Source organism: Staurois parvus, unplaced genomic scaffold (genome assembly GCF_062004578.1).
Source record: "Staurois parvus isolate SC_StPar_1 unplaced genomic scaffold, SC_StPar_1.0 ptg000131l, whole genome shotgun sequence".
Taxonomy (NCBI): domain Eukaryota; kingdom Metazoa; phylum Chordata; class Amphibia; order Anura; family Ranidae; genus Staurois; species Staurois parvus.
In genome coordinates this window covers 2,232,559-2,249,763 of record NW_028317927.1, presented here as the reverse complement: position 1 = coordinate 2,249,763, position 17,205 = coordinate 2,232,559, and the positions used below count along the sequence as shown (strand labels likewise).

The 17,205-nt window shown below is 42.0% G+C and overlaps 1 protein-coding gene across 1 annotated transcript in view; it reads right to left on the bottom strand.

Annotated features, from left to right (window-relative positions):
• The window catches only part of SLC9A9 (solute carrier family 9 member A9), a 931,015-nt gene extending 915,443 nt beyond the window's left edge, over positions 1-15,572 (bottom strand). The window contains exon 1 of the mRNA XM_089672557.1: positions 15,058-15,572. Coding sequence (XP_089528683.1) covers positions 15,058-15,232 — 175 coding nt within the window. The 5' untranslated portion in view covers positions 15,233-15,572. The remainder of the gene's footprint in view (positions 1-15,057) is intronic.
• Between the last annotated feature and the right edge of the window lie 1,633 nt (positions 15,573-17,205).

Here is a 17,205-nt window from a genome sequence, read left to right as displayed (position 1 = left end):
TGTAGAAGCATAAAATTTATCCTCCAAAGTTAGCATTGACCCCTTTAGCAGAAATGATTTCCTATACACTTTGCAAAATGGCCCACCAGCCTCTAACATCAACATCAACAGCAACTCCAAACCATAACATTTTCATCACTACGATTCACAGTTGGGATGAGGTTCTTCTAAAAGAAGCTGTCCTAGGTTTACACCAAACATACCTACTGTTACTATGGCCAAACAATCCTATCTTTGCTTCATCAGTTCCCAGTACTTGTTCCAGAAGACCTGACCTATATAATCAATGGCAAATTGAAGTTTCTTTAATGGTTTTTTTGGACACCAAAGACTTTCTCCTGGCATGCCTCCCTTTCCAGTTAACCACTTTTCAGCAATTTCTGAATTTTTAGCACATATATGTAAAATCTGCATTTGTTTTCTAGAAAATTACTTTAACTTTAAAAATGCACTGCACCGGATTGCATGGTACTGTGGTTTAGGGTGGATAGCTGTGTTTAGGTTGTCGTTAAAACAGCAGACTGCACACCCAGTGTGATTTGAACATGGTGCGGGAATGTGGATTTCCCCTATTGAGCTCCTGTAAGAATGATCCCGAAAATGGTGGCAGTTGATTTATTTTATGTTTCGTGATATTTGCGAAACTGTCTATCAAATGCATATTTTCAGGAAAAAATACACTAAAATGAATTTTTGTGCAAACAAAATATATACCCAATTTTTTTTTTTATTAAGATGTGGTTGCATCGAGAGAAGAGATATCAAACATGTCAAGACTTAAAACTGAGTGCCTGCAAAAAATATCATACCTACAATTGTCCATGGGCAATGCTTTATAAGCCTTTACAAGTTATCAGTTTAGAGTTGAAATACAGCTGCCACTCCAACATTTGCAATGACACCTCATGTTTGGTGATATTTATACTTATATACACATGCACGCCCTACGAACATGTTTGCATTTGGCTGTGTACTGTGGTGACAGGGTTGCTTTTAAATTTCTTTTAATTATTATTATTTATTTTACTAGAATTTATTTTTTTACACGTTTCTTCCATTTAACTTTATTGCTATCACACAGAGGGCTAACAAGCCCTCTGTGTGATAACATGAGCAGGTGACAGGTCCTCTTGAAGGAGACATCAGGAGTCTATTAGACACCCACTGTTTCATTTGCCCTCCACTGCAACTAATCAAGCACAGCTAATCAAGCAAAACATCTTCAGAGTCCCGTAAAAATGATCACTTTTACATGAGAGCTTATCACTGGATGAAAGAAATCAATACCAGCTCACAGCAGGACAATTATAAACATGCATTGGTAGATAAGGGGTTAAATTGGTGCAATTACTTTCTGATGGTAAATGCATGCACTTTCACACCAACTGTTACAAGGTTTGCCAGCAAATTTCAATTTTGGGGTTCTTTTGGGGTAGCATCAAATGGTCAGCCCTTGGGCTTAATTTGATAAACTAGAAAGCCCTAGACAAATTAGAAGGCATTTGAAATCTAAACTGCTTGCAGATTATTTTCCTTACATTAGAATGATTATTTTCACATAATTTGATTATCATTTTACATCCCCTGCCAGAATTATAAGCATCCACAATGTTCTTTCTGAGGGCCATACAGGAGTACAGGCAGGGAGCTGGAGAAAGTGGTTGCAGGAGCCAGACTTTGCACCCATTATCCAATGACTGCAGGTACAATACTTTGAAGGCCCCTGTAAAAAATAATATTAAATAAGTGTTTTTCCTGCAAAAATATGTGCATTTTTTAAAAGGTAAACTTAGCCTTTACGGTATAACTAAAGGCAAAACTTTGTTTTTAGTTTTGGACAAAACGGAGAGAGATTAGAACCCCTGTCCATTTTTTATTGTTGTCTGTGCCACCATTAGGGAGATTCACCCTCTCTATTCGTCCAGTGTACCATTATCACGGAACTTAACGTAAATGAAACTCCCTAAGTGTGGGTTGACTTCAGAACAGTAATAGAAGGGAAATCGTCCAGTGGGGACACTAGTTACAACCCTGGTGACAACCCTGGATTCCCTCACTTCCTATTTTGGATATGGGACAGGAGGTCAAAAAAATCTCCCCTATGGAACATAGATGTAAAACAAAAAAAAAAGCTGACAGGGGTTATTGTCGTCCCTTATTTGATCTAAAATGAAGAAAAAAAAGTTTTGGCTTTAGTTACACTTTAAATAAGTCAGGTTCTAGAAGAATCAAAAGGTAAGTTCCAGAAGTGCAAAACCACTGCACACAGTAGGTAAGTATACACATGGGTTTTTAAAAAATAAATAAATAAATAAAATAAAATGAACCTTTAGAATCGCTTTAATTCATTTTAATTATTCAAAGCACACTTACCTATCCATCCATGTCTCCATGCTTTATTTCTCTGAGAAATCACTTTGAAAAACATCCTCTAGCTGCAGGTGTCAAACTGGCGGCCCTCCAGCTGTTTCCAAACTACAAGTCCCATGAGGCATTGCAAGATTGACAGTTACAACCATGACTTCCAAAGGTAGAGGCATGATGGCACTTGTTGTTTCGCAACAGCTGGAGGGCAGCCAGTTTGACACCCTGTCTAGCAATTCTAGCTGTGGCCATCTTGCGTAAGGGCAGATGATTCATGTAGCATTTGCTTCCTAGAATCCATCCACCCTTAACTCAGACATGTAGACAGGAGGGTGTGCTTAGTTGAGAAAGCTACTCTTCCCCAGGAAAGGCAAAAAAATGTAAATGAAAACATCTGGGATGTATGAAATTATTTCAGCCTCGACCAGAAATCAGGAAGCTGAACTGAAGAAATGTGAAAAAAAAGTTTAAAACAAGTAAATATAATATATCTTCCTATTTACTAATGCTAGCAGCAAAGGAGTATAAATATTTAACCACTTTCCATTCGGCCTATGTACATAAACGGCCGGACAGGAGCAGTGCAGGAGCGGGTGGCCGTTTATAAACAGTCTCCGCATTTCCTGCCTGTGCGCGCTCCCTGAGGACCTCTGTGTGAGGTCCCGATCATGTGATCACTGATTGGCCAATTAGTGATCACATGAATAGTAGTAAGCAAGATGTCACTTCCTGACATCATTGCTTACTACTAGTGAAATCTGTGAATGATCACAGAGATCACATGGTACAAGGCTATTCACAACAGCCTTATACCATGTGATAAGCTGTGACCAATCACAGCTCTCAGAGTATTTATCAATGGCTGCAAGAATGCAGCCAGAGAGAAGGAGAAATGTTTGCTTTTACAGCCTTTATGGGTGTAAAAGCAATCAGTGTAAAAAAAAAAAAAAAATCTTCATCACCCCTGCTAGGGTGACAGTATGTTAAAAAAAAACATTAATAATATCAAAAAATAAAATAAAAATGTAAAAAGATGTTTAGAAAAATATAATTTTTGATTATAAGCTTTTTTTTTTTTTTACCAAAAAGATAGGTGAATACATTTTGGCCAAGATTTATGAAGAAAGATTATTTATTTGCAAAATTTTATAAGAAAAACACTTTTTTTTCAAAATGTTTGGACTTTTTCATTTATATAGCAAAAAAATAAAAATCCCAGTGGTGAATAAATACCACCAAAATAAAGTTTTATCTGTCTCAAAAAAATGCTAAAAAATTCATATGGATACAGTGTTGCATGACCATGCAATTGTCATTCAAAGTGTGATAGCACTTAAAACTGAAAATTGGTCAGGACAGGAAAGGGGTGAGTGTCCGAACTTGAAGTGGTTAATGTTGATTGAGAGAGTTTACTTTTTCAATATGTATATTTGGAGTATACATTTACAAATAAATGTGACCTCTTGTCTTTGTTACTGTTCTGGAACTTTTTTTACTCTTAAGTAGCCATGCTGAAATTGAAACTAAAACTCACTTGTCAAAAATTGCAAGCTCTTTATTGCTGAAGAGACATGCTATGTCCTACTACAAAAACACACACTTTCCTGCCTGTTTGCAGTCCTCTATTAAATATACACAGTTGTGCATGCATTCCCAAACACTCCGACTGTGCCAGAATGACAGGCTCTCATGTACATGTGCGGGATGATGTCATGGGCCAGGGAGAAGATGATAGTGGGCAATGACGGATGTAAATGCAGCAAAGCTGGGAGGTGGAGGTACTGTAAGTTTAGGAGTTTAGTTCTCATTTAACAGCAGAGAAAGCATAACTAAGTTTAGTTGATAAACTAGTTGTTAAATAGTAACTCCAATTTTGGGAGAAAAAAATTCCCCTCTGGGTGATCTATCTAGCTCTTTGGTCTTCACCATAGTGGAGTTTGGAGTGTGACTGTTTGAGGTTGTGGACAGGTGTCTTTTATACTGATAACAAGTTCAAACAGGTGCCATTGATACAGGTAATGAGTGCAGGACAGAGGAGCCTCTTAAAGAAGAAGGTACAGGTCTGTGAGAGCCAGAAATCTTGCTTGTTTGTAGGTGACCAAATACTTATTTTCCACCATAATTTGCAAATAAATTCTTTCCAAATCAGCCAATGTGATTGTCTGCATTTTTTTTCTCATTTTGTCTCTCATAGTTGAGGTCTACCTATGATGCCAATTACAGGCCTCTCTCATCTTTTTAAGTGGGAGAACTTGCACAATTGGTGGCTGACTAAATACTTTTTTGCCCCACTGTAAGTAGGAAATGACATTTCCGGGGATGCGTTCTATACACCATCTGTGTAGAGAACGCCTCCAGGTAGCCATATTGCATTTGATTTTCGAGTAAATTACACTGCTGCAGATTGAAAACTAAAGGTCATTTATAAATAACATTCAATTAGGTAACTTATAAATAACATTTAATTACAATATGATTTAGTTAGCATTGCAGACGCTACATTTATGTATTTTATTTTTTTGTGCTATTTTTTTCCCATGAAAGTGGAGTTACCCTTTAAGCACAAAACCCTGACAAAAATGCATTTTTCATGTGCTCCAAAGTCTATGGGGCCCAATTCGCAGTATGCTGCACCAAATGATGCACTTGTATCTTTTCAAAAATCCCACTGCATTGATGTGAATAGGCACCTTAGAGAATAATGTGATTTCCAATGTTGTGCATTGCAGTACAATGGCAGATGCAGGAGAAATCACACTAGTGTGAACAGCGCCTTATACTGATATGAAAGGCAGACAATCTGCTCAGCAATACTGCATTTCACTGAGCACCCCCTCTTAAGCCCAACATTCCACATTTGCCAAATTTCTTTACTTGGTTCTAGGACAGCCAACTAGTGAATTACTGTGAAGGCGTCGCACTGGGGATTTATGCTACGACAATAAGTGATAGAGAATTCCAATTCTAGTGGCGGGGGGGGGGGGGGTGATAGTAATATAAGGTAAATATTAGAGTTGCACCGATGCCTATACCGAATATTTTCACAAATACTCATACTCATGCAAGTGCTTTTGATACCTGAAACGGATACATTTGTGGTGTGATATGAGCCCATACAAAATGAATAGGCTCAAAATCGCACTGCAAAGAATCACATGTGATTTGAACAGGAATGCGGTGCGATTCCTGTCTGAATCACATGTGATTTTCCTGTGGGTGCAGTGCGATTTGCAGTGCAATTTGAGCCATACAAAATGAATGGCTCAAATTGCACTGCAAATCTCACCACACCCCCAGGGAAACCCCATGTGATTTGAACAGAACTGCATTCCTGTTCAAATCACAGACTAAAAAAAATAGAACGCACAGGCTCCTAGTGTAGTAAATGTTATTAAATAAGTATAGCACAAATAAAGTTCCATTCACAATTGAAGGTGTATATAAGGCGTATCATCCCATGTGTTGACATCGCGCTGTGAAAATGACAATTTACTCTGCTCACAGCCTGGATGACAGGTCGGCTGCCAGCTCCATATACAGCTGTATCATTGACCCAGTGGGACTCCACACACACAAAGACTCCCACAAGCTGTCAGACAATAGACCTGTGTAGTCATTGATAACCTCCAATGTTTCCCCCATCCACGTGGCGCCGCACACGCTAACAGCCACCGAGCAGTCAGTAGCACTCCTCCATAAAAGGTTACTGGCTGCACTAACAGCCTGTGCGCTCTCTTCCTTCTTGTCTTTCATAGTCTCAGTTGTCTCGCTGGTTCTGAGAGTAGCAAGACATCCATGGATCCAGTTTCCTTATTGGTATAACTTCTAGACTGTGGACCTTGGACTGGTTACACAGGTCACCCCTGGCAGTAGTCATGTATCTAGTGCAGCCTTTCTCAACCTTTTCAACACAAAGGAACCCTTGAAATAACTTTCCGGTCTCAGGGATCCCCTGCTAAAAATGACTGTATCTACAACTCATGATACATTAGTGTGATGGTCAATGGGAAGAATGTTCCTTATACTTGTGGTCACTGGGAAGAATTACCCCCTTACAGAGAGGTAAAAAGAGCAATGGTGTCAAGGGGAACTTATCTAAGAGGCAGAAATTGCTCATTGCTCAAGGAACTTCTAGCAACCTCTGGAGGAACCCTAGAGTTCCATGGAACCCTGGTTGAGAAACTCTGATTTAGTGTATTGGTTTTACATTTTGCAATTTGAGTGCAATTTGAGCCTATTGATTTTGTATGTACTCGGATGGCATTGCAAAGGTATTGGTACTCGGTATCAGCGAGTATTTAACAGAAAGTATCGGTACTCGTACTCTCCGGTAATAAAACTGGTATCGGTGCAACCCTAGTAAATATGTATCAATCTATTGATTTGCACTAAAAATCACAAAACCAATGGAGCAACGTCAGAACCCTTGTGACATCTGAAGAAAAGCCTAACTGTGTATAGCCTTAGGGCCTGCTCCTCAAGTATATTGTGTGCTACATTTCAGGATGACAGCAAGCTAAAAGTACACCAAAACTGGTTATTTACTTATTACAGGTACTTATATAGTGTTGACAATTTACGCATCACTTTACATATATATTGTACATTCACATCAGTTCCTGCCCTCATGGAGCTTACAATCTAAGGTCCCTAACACACATTCTTAATATATATTAGGGACAATGTAGACAGGATCAATCCAATTAACCTACCATCATGTCTTTGGAATGTGAGAGGAAACCAGAGTACCTGGAAGAAAACCCACACAGGCACAGGGAGAACATGTAGCTAGTGCCGTGGTTGGAATTTGCACATCAGTGCATTGAGTTAGAGCAGGGGTCTCCAAACTTATTAAACAAAAGGCCAGTTTACTGTCCTTTAGGCTTTGGGAGGCCAGACTTTGTCTAGTGGGAGTGAAAAAGCCCCAGTGTCAGTTGAAGTAAACAATGCCCCACCCTTGGTTTTAGCAGAAGGAATAGTGCCCCATTCTTGCTTTTAGTGGGATGTATAATGCCCCATTGTTGGTTTCAGTTGGAGGAATAATGCCCCATTGTTGGCTTTCAAGGGAGGAATAGTGCCCCATCACTGGTATCTCTTGGGGAAATAGTGCTCTATGGTTGGTGCCTGTGGGAGCAATGGTGCCCCATCTTTGGTGTCTGTGGAGGAATGGTCCCCTATTATTGGTGTCAGTGGATGGAAGGGTGCCCCAAAGGCCAAATAAAGGCAAGAACAGGGCCACATCTTGCCCACAGGCCGCAGTTTAGAGACCACTGAGTTAGAGGGAAGAGTGCTGCTTTTTTAGCACGATTACTGCATTTTTTGTGCGTTTGGTAAAAATACACTTTACATTAGTCAATGGCACTGAAATGCACTGAAAACACTAAAACCCCAATATGTGTTTTTTTATGTCATGTGTCCATATGCTGAACAAACTCAGACACTTCCGATAAATATATATATTAATGTAACACATTGTAAAGTGCCAAGACCTATCACACACATTGAAGAAAATGCATGTGTGTTTTGGAATGTAATGAAGAAAATAGGCCCTTTATGTTCACTAGTTGCTGTTGATGTTATACGTAACAGATGGATCTATTTATATTTAACTGTCCAAAGAGGATCAGCAAGGTGGAGCTATCTCTGTGCACCAGATCCTTCACATGCTTCCTCCTTTATCTACTCTGTAGAGTTCAGTTATGAATTATAAATGAACTAGGTGGTGGGAGCAGCAGTAGACTTTTTTTTAGACTGTCACACAAAACATTGAAGTAGTACATGCATGGGTCCCTCCTTAGCACCCGGCCTGCTACAGGAGACACCCGAAAGAATAGAGCAGCCTACAGCACCAGTGGGGACTGTTAGAAGAGGACAAAGTGCACATTTCTGTACAATATCCTTGCATAGAGAGGGTATTGTTGCCAAGCACACTCTCAGCACCAAGACTGAGCTGTCACCAAGAGCTCTGGGTCTTTTACTAACGACTGAGACCACAGATGACTGGTTTTCAATCACAGGATTACTGTGATAGCCTATGACTGGCTTTCACAGTGATAGTAACTGTACAGCTCACTCCTGTACTCTCTTTCTACTCTTGAATAGAAAAGTAGATACATTGTATCTTTTCTTTCTGGCTAGAGGAGAAAATGTAATCAAAGAAAAGTCTGTGAAAAAAAATAAACAATGGTACAATAGTAGATCAGGGCTTCATATAGTTCAGGGGTCTCCAAACGTTTTAAACAAAAGGGCATATTACTGTCATTCAGACTTTAGGGGGCCAGACTGTGGCCAGTGTGAGTAGAAATTAAATAATGCAGTTACTAAATAATGCCTCGGGCTTAGTTGTCACTGGGAATAAGAAAATGACATAGTGCCTGTGGTCAGTAGGAGGAATAGTGCCCCATCATTGGTATAGTTGGGAGGAATAGTGCCCCATTATCGGTGTCAGTGGTGGGAATAGGGCCCCAACACTGGTGTCAATGGACAGAACAGTGCCCCATGGTTGGTGTCAGTGAAAGGAATAGTGCAGCATGACTGGTGTCAATGGACAGAATAGTGCCCCGTGGTTGGTGTCAGTGGAAGGAAAAGTGCCCCATCGTTGATGTTGGTGGAAGTATAAGTGGCTGTATCAGTGGGAATAGTGCCCCAAGGGCTGGATAAAGGCAAACAAAGGGCTGCATCTGGCCTGTGGGCCGTAGTTTGGGGACCACTGATCTAGTTGATTGTCAGGGTTTGGGTCAAAAGTTAAACTCAGGGTCAGAGGTCAGTCTCAGTTTATGCCATAATCAGCTAATATGCACTGCATATTTGAACATTATGGCAGACTTGCATGTTGAACATTGTCTTCCAGTGCTGAGCTGCCAGTGCTTCCGCTAGTCCTAAACCTTTCCATCTTTTCCCAGTCTTCCTTCTGGACTTCCTTGGCCACTTGAATGGCCAGGCCTTGATGTCATTACCCCCTTGCATACGTATGGGAGTCATATCACCAGGACACAGATTGGGTGCCTTCAATTTATGCTGAGCTGTGCATGCACGGCTCAGTGTACATGAAAGCTGACAAGCATGGGGGAGAATTTATTACAGAAGAGACTGATAGGGTCTCTTCCGTTACACACATCCTACCTGGTAGCAAGTTTTACAAAAATGAGCTTAATATCACTTATAAAAATATATATATACTTTTATTCAGAGTTAGTTAGTGTCAGTGTGTCTTAGGTAGAAGTAAAAAAAAGTAAAATGCTCACTGTTGTTTTTGGACCCTACTACAGATACAGAAAACAAGAAATGTGGAATCATATACAGTATTAATATAAAAATCCACCATGATATGTTCAATAATTGATACCCCAATCCCTATAATCATATAGAAAAAAAATCTATATAAACAAATGTATTTTGTATTTGATCAAATCACTAATCCTAGTGCAACAGAAAGTGATTAGTCAGTGGTGCCAAACCCACACACTTCATATATATAAAGGAGATGTAACCCAGTTCATCAATAAATCCAATCCATCTTCAAGAGACCAAACACTTCATCCACAGTGAGACACAGTATGTGAGATCCCATTCACAGTACAATAGACCTGCATGCCACTGCTTGTAGTGCCACTGACCAGAATCATGTGACCCCTTATCTCTAAAACTTGCCCTCCAGAGGATTTACCCCCCTTCCTGACCAGGCCATTTGTTACAATATGGTGCTGCGTTACTTTAACTGACATTTGCGTTGTCATGCAATGCTGCACCCAAATGAAATTTACATCCTTTTTTCCCCACAAATAGCAAAAATGGTTCAAATCCCAACCACGGCACCACCTGCCTGGAGTCTGCATGTTCTCCCTGTGCCTGCATGGGTTTCCTCCGGGTTCTCCATTTTCCTCCCACATTCCAAAGACATGCTGGTAGGTTAATTGGCTTCTCTCTAAATTGGCCTGAGTATGTGTATGTATGAATGTGAGTTAGGGACCTTAGATTGTACACCCCTTGAGGGTTAGGGACTGATGTGAATTTACAATATATATGTAAAGCGCTGTGTAAATTGACAGCGCTATATAAGTATCTGTAATAAATAAATAATGACCAACAATTTTGAAAAAAATATATATATTTTTGACTTTTTACTATTAACTATGTGCCGTAAAAAAATTGTAAAGATCAAATTTCATCATAAATTTAGGCCAAAATTTATTCTGCTACATGTCTTTGCTAAAAGAAAATCCCAATACGTGTAAATTAATTGGTTTACGTGAAAGTTATGGCATTTACAAATGTCGGTATATATACTGGAATTTTTAAAAAAAATTTTTTTACTAGTAATGGCGGCGATCAGCGACTTATAGCGGGACTGCGGTGGGCATTCTGACACTGGGGGGGAACTGACTTGGTGTTACTGCTATCCCCAGTGACATCAAAACAATGGTCAGTGCTAATAAAAAACACTGACACTTTACTAATGGCACTGAGTAGGAATGGGTTAATGTGAGGCGATCAAAGGATTAACTGTGTGCTGTTTTACTATGGGGCTGTGTGTGTGTTTTACTGTAAGCACACTGCTTTGTATGGCTCTGCTATGCAGGGCCATACAAAGCAGTGTGCAGAAGCTGACAGGGGAGAGATCTGTATTGTTTACATACAGGTCTCTCCCCTGTTGGTAATACTTGGAGATCGCCGGGTGTCGGCAGAGAATCACCAGCAGGGACCCGGTGATTGACAGCCGAGGCCATGAACGGCGGTGCGGGTAGGGTGTGAGCCAGGGACGGACTGACCATTTGGAAACTCAGGCAGTGCCCGAGGGCCCGGGTCAGTAGGGGGCCCCATGAGATGCCCCTGGTACCTTTTTCATAGGCTTTTTTGAGTTTGGGCAAGGACACAGTGCCCCATGATCCCTTATTGCCCGGGGGCCCCATGAGTTGTCAGTCCGCCCTTGGTGTGAGCGCGCCCCCTACCCGGAACTGCAAAATCAAGTATATATACATGATTTTGCACATCTGTGCCACCCTGTAGCAGTATTTCTGCTATAGGGTGGTGTCAAAGCAGTTAATATCGGTTTAAAAGGCATAGTTCACCTATACCAGAAAAACTTCCTATGCAGGTAAGGGGCACCTATAGATAAAAACAAACTGTGCAGCTCTGACCAGTTTGAAAATGCTATTGCTACAGGTGTAGGCCATTTATGTACCTGGCCACAAAACTCCCACAGACAGTATCATCCTATGCTGCCTTGTTGCTAGGATGTTGCTAAGACACTTTCAGCTGTTACTGCTCACCCCCACCATCACAGGAGAGAGATCTCAAACCCCCGCACGTGTTTAGTCCACTATTTCCTCTATCACATCATTGCAGAGCTCAGAGCTGTAGGGGGAGGGAGCTCCTGCGAAGGGGTTTGAACCAGCTAGGAGTGTCTTAGCAACATCCTGGCAACAAGGTACAACAGGGGGATGCCATCTCTGGGAGTTTTTTTAGCCAGGCTTCGGGGGATATGTAAATGGTCTACACCTATATCAAGGGCATTATTCATCTTTGGTTAAAACTGCACAGTTTGTTTTTATTTACAGATGCCACTTATCTGCAATAGCAGTTTTTTGTAAAGGTGAACTAACCCTTTATAGTCATATAATTGCTGATGTTGGCGTTCAATCAGTTACTAATTCATTATGGGTTGTTCTACAGTTAAATTAAAAAAATTATATTTTTCCCATTTTGGGCCAGTTTTTGTTGATACTGGAAAAAAAATAGGAGATATCCATATGCAATGGATGTATGCACATAGGAGTACCACTTATGGCTCTTCTAAATGCTTTTCTCCTGGCAGGAAGAAAGCAGCTTCATAATCGCGCCTAAGCTGTTTAGGTGCGTCAAGACCGTGGGCTTCATTTCATTGTGGGTAGCACAGTGGCTAAATGATTAGCACTTCCACCTGGCAGTACGAGGGTCGTTGGTTCAAACCCTAACCACGGCACCACCTGCCTGGAGTTTGCATGTTCTCCCTGTGCCTGCATGGGCTTCCTCTGGGTACTCCAGTTTCCTCCCACACTCCAAAGACGTGCTGGTAGGTGAATTGATTCCTGTCCAAATTGACCCTAGTATGTATGAATGTAATTTAGGGACCTTAGATTGTATGCCCCTTGAGGGTTAGGAACTGATGTGAATGTACAATATATATGTAAAGCACTGCATAAATTTGACAGCACTATATAAGTACCTGAAATAAATAAATTGTCCAGAATATTCATTTATTCTGGTCATTAAAATGAAAAAACATTCAAGAGCTAAATGCATCCAGCACCTAGGTGCGTTTAAATGCAATTTAGGCGCGTTTAGCATTTTTTCAGAAAAATCGCTCCTCTCCTGAGTGCAAAAGTTTTTTTTCTGCCTCTAAACTCCTATGTGTACATGAACAGGAGGAGCAGTTTACAGGTAGATAAAAAACCTGTCAAATGCCTGTAAAGCAGGCGTTTAGGAGCTCAAGTGTGCATGAGGCCTTAGATGTGCACCCAGCCAACGTATATTTAGGCCTTCCATTGACTTTAGCAGGCTACTGGCAGTCCAATTTTTACACTGTCCAGGCAAATACATCTGTGTGAATGAGCCCCAATGTAGACACTGTGGTGTGTTGAAGAAAACTATAGCCACTTGTACTCTTTTCAAAGCCCCACAGCAACACAGCAGTGTGAAATGCCCACATAGTAGTAGACAAGGCATTTTACTTTTTGTGGTGGGACTATGCTGGAATAGCCACCCAACACAGGCCCACAGCTCCTGGTGTACATGAACCCCTCACAAACAGTGTGAAGAAGCACAGGGGTGATGAGTGACGAGGATGAAGACACACATGGGGTGATGAGGTTGAAGAAACACATGGGGTAATGATAAGGATGAAGGGGAACAGGGGTGATGAGGATGAAGGTACACATGGGGTGATGAGGATGAAGGTACACATGGGGTGATGAGGATGAAGGAGCATGGGATCGATGAGTAATGAGAATGAAAGTGCACATGGGGTAATAAGTGATGAGGATGATGGAAGTACAGGGGTGATGAGGATGAAGACACACATGGGGTGATGAAGGTGAGGGAACACAGAGGTGATGAGGATGAAAGTACACATGGAATGCCGAGGATAAAGCAGCATAGGGGTTGTGAGTGATGAGGATGAAAGTACACATGGGGTAATGAGTGATGAGGATGATGGAAGTACAGGGGTGATGAGGATGAAGACACACATGGGGTGATGAGGGTGAGGGAACACAGAGGTCATGAGTGATGAAGATGAAAGTACGCATGGAATGCTGAGGATGAAATAGCATAGGGGTGATGAGTGATGAGGATGAAAGTACACATGGGGTAATGAGTGATGAGGATGATGGAAGTACAGGGGTGATGAGGATGAAGACACACATGGGGTGATGAGGGTGACGGAACGCAGAGGTGATGAGTAATGAAAATGAAAGTACGCATGGAATGCTGAGGATGAAGCAGCATAGGGGTGATGAGTGATGAGGATGAAAGTACACATGGGGTAATGAGTGATGAGGATGATGGAAGTACAGGGGTGATGAGGATGAAGACACACGTGGGGTGATGAGGGTGAGGGAACACAGAGGTGATGAGTGATGAGGATGAAAGTACACATGGGGTAATGAGTGATGAGGATGATGGAAGTACAGGGGTGATGAGGATGAAGACACACATGGAGTGATGAGGGTGAGGGAACACAGAGGTAATGAGTGATGAGGATGAAAGTACACATGGGGTAATGAGTGATGAGGATGATGGAAGTACAGGGTTGATGAGGATGAAGACACACGTGGGGTGATGAGTGATAGGGATGAAGGTGCACATGGGGTGATGATGAATGATGAGGATGAAGATACACATAAAGTGATGAGTGAAACAGATAAAGAAACACAGGGGTGATGAGGTTAAAGGCACATGTGTGATGATGAGTGATGAGGATGAAGACCCACAGGGGTAATTACTGATGAGGAAGAAAAAACACATGGGGTGATGATAAGTGGTCAAGATACACATGAGGTGATGAGTGGTGAGGATGAAGGAGAACTGGGGTTATGAGTGATGAGGATGAAGGTACACATGGGGTGATGAGGATGAAGGTACACATGGGGTGATGAGGATGAAGGAGCAGAGGAGTGATGAGGATGAAGGAGCAGAGGAGTGATGAGGATGAAGAAGAACAGGGGTGAAGAAGATGAAGGTACACATGGGGTGATAAGGATGAAGGTACACATGGGGTGAGGAGGATGAAGGAGCACAGGAGTGGTGAGGATGAAGGATCACAGGGGTGTTGAGGATGAAGGAGCACAGGAGTGATGAAGATGAAGGTACACATGGGGTGATGAGGATGAAAGAGCACAGGAGTGATGAAGATGAAGGTACACATGGGGTGATGAGGATGAAGGAGCACAGGAGTGATGAAGATGAAGGTACACATGGGGTGATGAGGATGAAGGTACACATGGGGTGATGAGTATGAAGGAGCACAGGGGTGATGAGGATGAAGGATCACAGGGGTGATGAGGATGAAGAAGAACAGGGGTGAAGAAGATGAAGACACACATGGGGTGATGATAAAGTAGCACATGAGTGATGAGGATGGGGCAGAGGACTTCTCCTTCCTGTCCATGTAGTCTGCCCCCCTTCCGCGTTAACCCTGACAGTCCCTTCACTCACCATACACCATGGCCCCTCCAGTCTCGTGCAGGAACCTGAAGCGTCTGTTCTTAAAGAGCCAGATGGTGAGGATGGTGAGGATGAGCAGAAAGTTGAAGACCAGCAGCTCCAACGCTCCCTGATGCTGGAAGAGCTCCAGAGTCCGGGAAGAGGTGGTTGTCTTATCCTGCCCCATCCCTGCCAGGCTGCCCTCACCGTCCCCCACACTCCGGGCTCACTTTCATAGTCCTCAGAAGTAGCAGTCCCGGCCAGCAGTGACAGAGCGCTCCTAGGAGGGGCCACCCGCCCGCTTGCACAATGACTGGGAAGCTCGCTCACAGCGTGAGTCCCGCACTGCATGCTGGGAGTTGTAGTTCTCCGCTGCCTGCCACTGTACGGCCGCTCTATGAGCTCTGCTGCCTGGCCGGACTACAAAGCCCACACCAGCTGCTGGTACCCAGCCGTCAGATGCCGGGCACTCAGTGCCAAGGTGATGGTTACCTGGAACGTATGTCATACGATGAGGATACAGATTATAGACGACACTGGAACATGGCCTGGAGCGAACGCCTCGTCCTACTATTGGGTGACACCACATCATACAGAGATTAGAAATAGCAGCTGAATATTCCTGAGGGATACCAACGTCACGGTGCTGTGCCTGGCCGGGCTGCTGTACACGGACTGTGCTGTCTTCACATGCCATATATATATATATATATATATACCAACAATTGTGCACAGAAACCTTCAACGTTTAGCCGCACACACTCACAGGTGTCATCAATAAAAATATCAATATATACAAAGTGTCACACTATACAAAAACAAACAATACAAGTATGCAACTGAAAAAGAAACACCAGCTGCAACTAACAAATGTAACAACAACAATATACAATGTATCATTAACCGCTTCACCTCCAGAAGGTTTTACCTCCTTCATGACCACATCATATTTCTCTGTTCAGCACTGTTCTACTTTAACTGGCAATTGCACAGTCATGCAACACTGTACCCAAATAAAATTTCTATAATTTTTTTTCACACAAATAGAGCTTTATTTTGGTGGTATTTGATCACCAATGGGTTTTTTTTATTTTTTTAGTATATAAATGAAAAAAGACTGAAAATTTTGAAAAAATCCCAATATTTTTTGTTTTCTGTCATAAAACATATCCTATAAAATCAAATTTCTTCATACATTTTGGGCAAATGTATTCTGCTACATCTTTGGTACAAATAAAAAAAAATCTCAATAAGTGTATATTAATTGATTTGTGTGAGAGTTATAGCGTCTACAAACTATGGTATAGATACTGGAATTTATGTGGCTTTTTGACTGCCTATCGCATTTCTTGTGGTACTAAAATGCCAGGACAGTACATACGCCCACCAAAATGACCCCTTTTTAGAAAGTGGACACCCCAAGGTATTTATTATATTATTATTATTATACAGGATTTATATAGCGCCAACAGTTTGCTCAGCGCTTTACAATATAACGGGAGACAATACAGCAACGATACAGTTCAATACAAGAGGGTTAGGAGGGCCCTGCTCCTTAGAGCTTACAATCTAAGAGGGAGGGGCTAGTGGTACAAAAGGTAATAACTGTGGGCAGTGGTGTATTTAGGTTTCTTGTTGCCCTAGGCAACACAAAAATCAGATGCCCCCTCTGACACCGACACCCCCCCCCCCCCTTCCCAGAGAGAGCCTGACAGTGATTAACAACACCCCTGCTCTTTCCCACACAAGAGAAAGACAATCACCTTCACAGCTTCGGACATCCCCAGGAATGAGAGCTGGGCTCTGCATACACCATAAAGCAGCCCACAGCCTATTTTGGATCCCACATGGTCCCTTATTCCTGGGGGGGTGCTGCCCCCCTGTAAAATGCCGCCTTAGGCAAATGCCTTGTTTGCGTTGTGGTAAATATGCCCCTGACTGTGGGGGATGAACTGATAGGAGGAATAGAAGATATTGTTATTAGCTGAAGGCAAGATAGTACTTTTGCTACAGAGTGGAGGGCAAGCAGTTAAAGAATATGTAAACCCAACATTTTATATTCCTGATATGTGCCTGCTGTACCATGCACTTGTATAAAAAAGTATCCTGTTCTTTTTGTATTGCTTCCTTTGTGTGAAATCCCTGGTGCTCCTGCTAGTT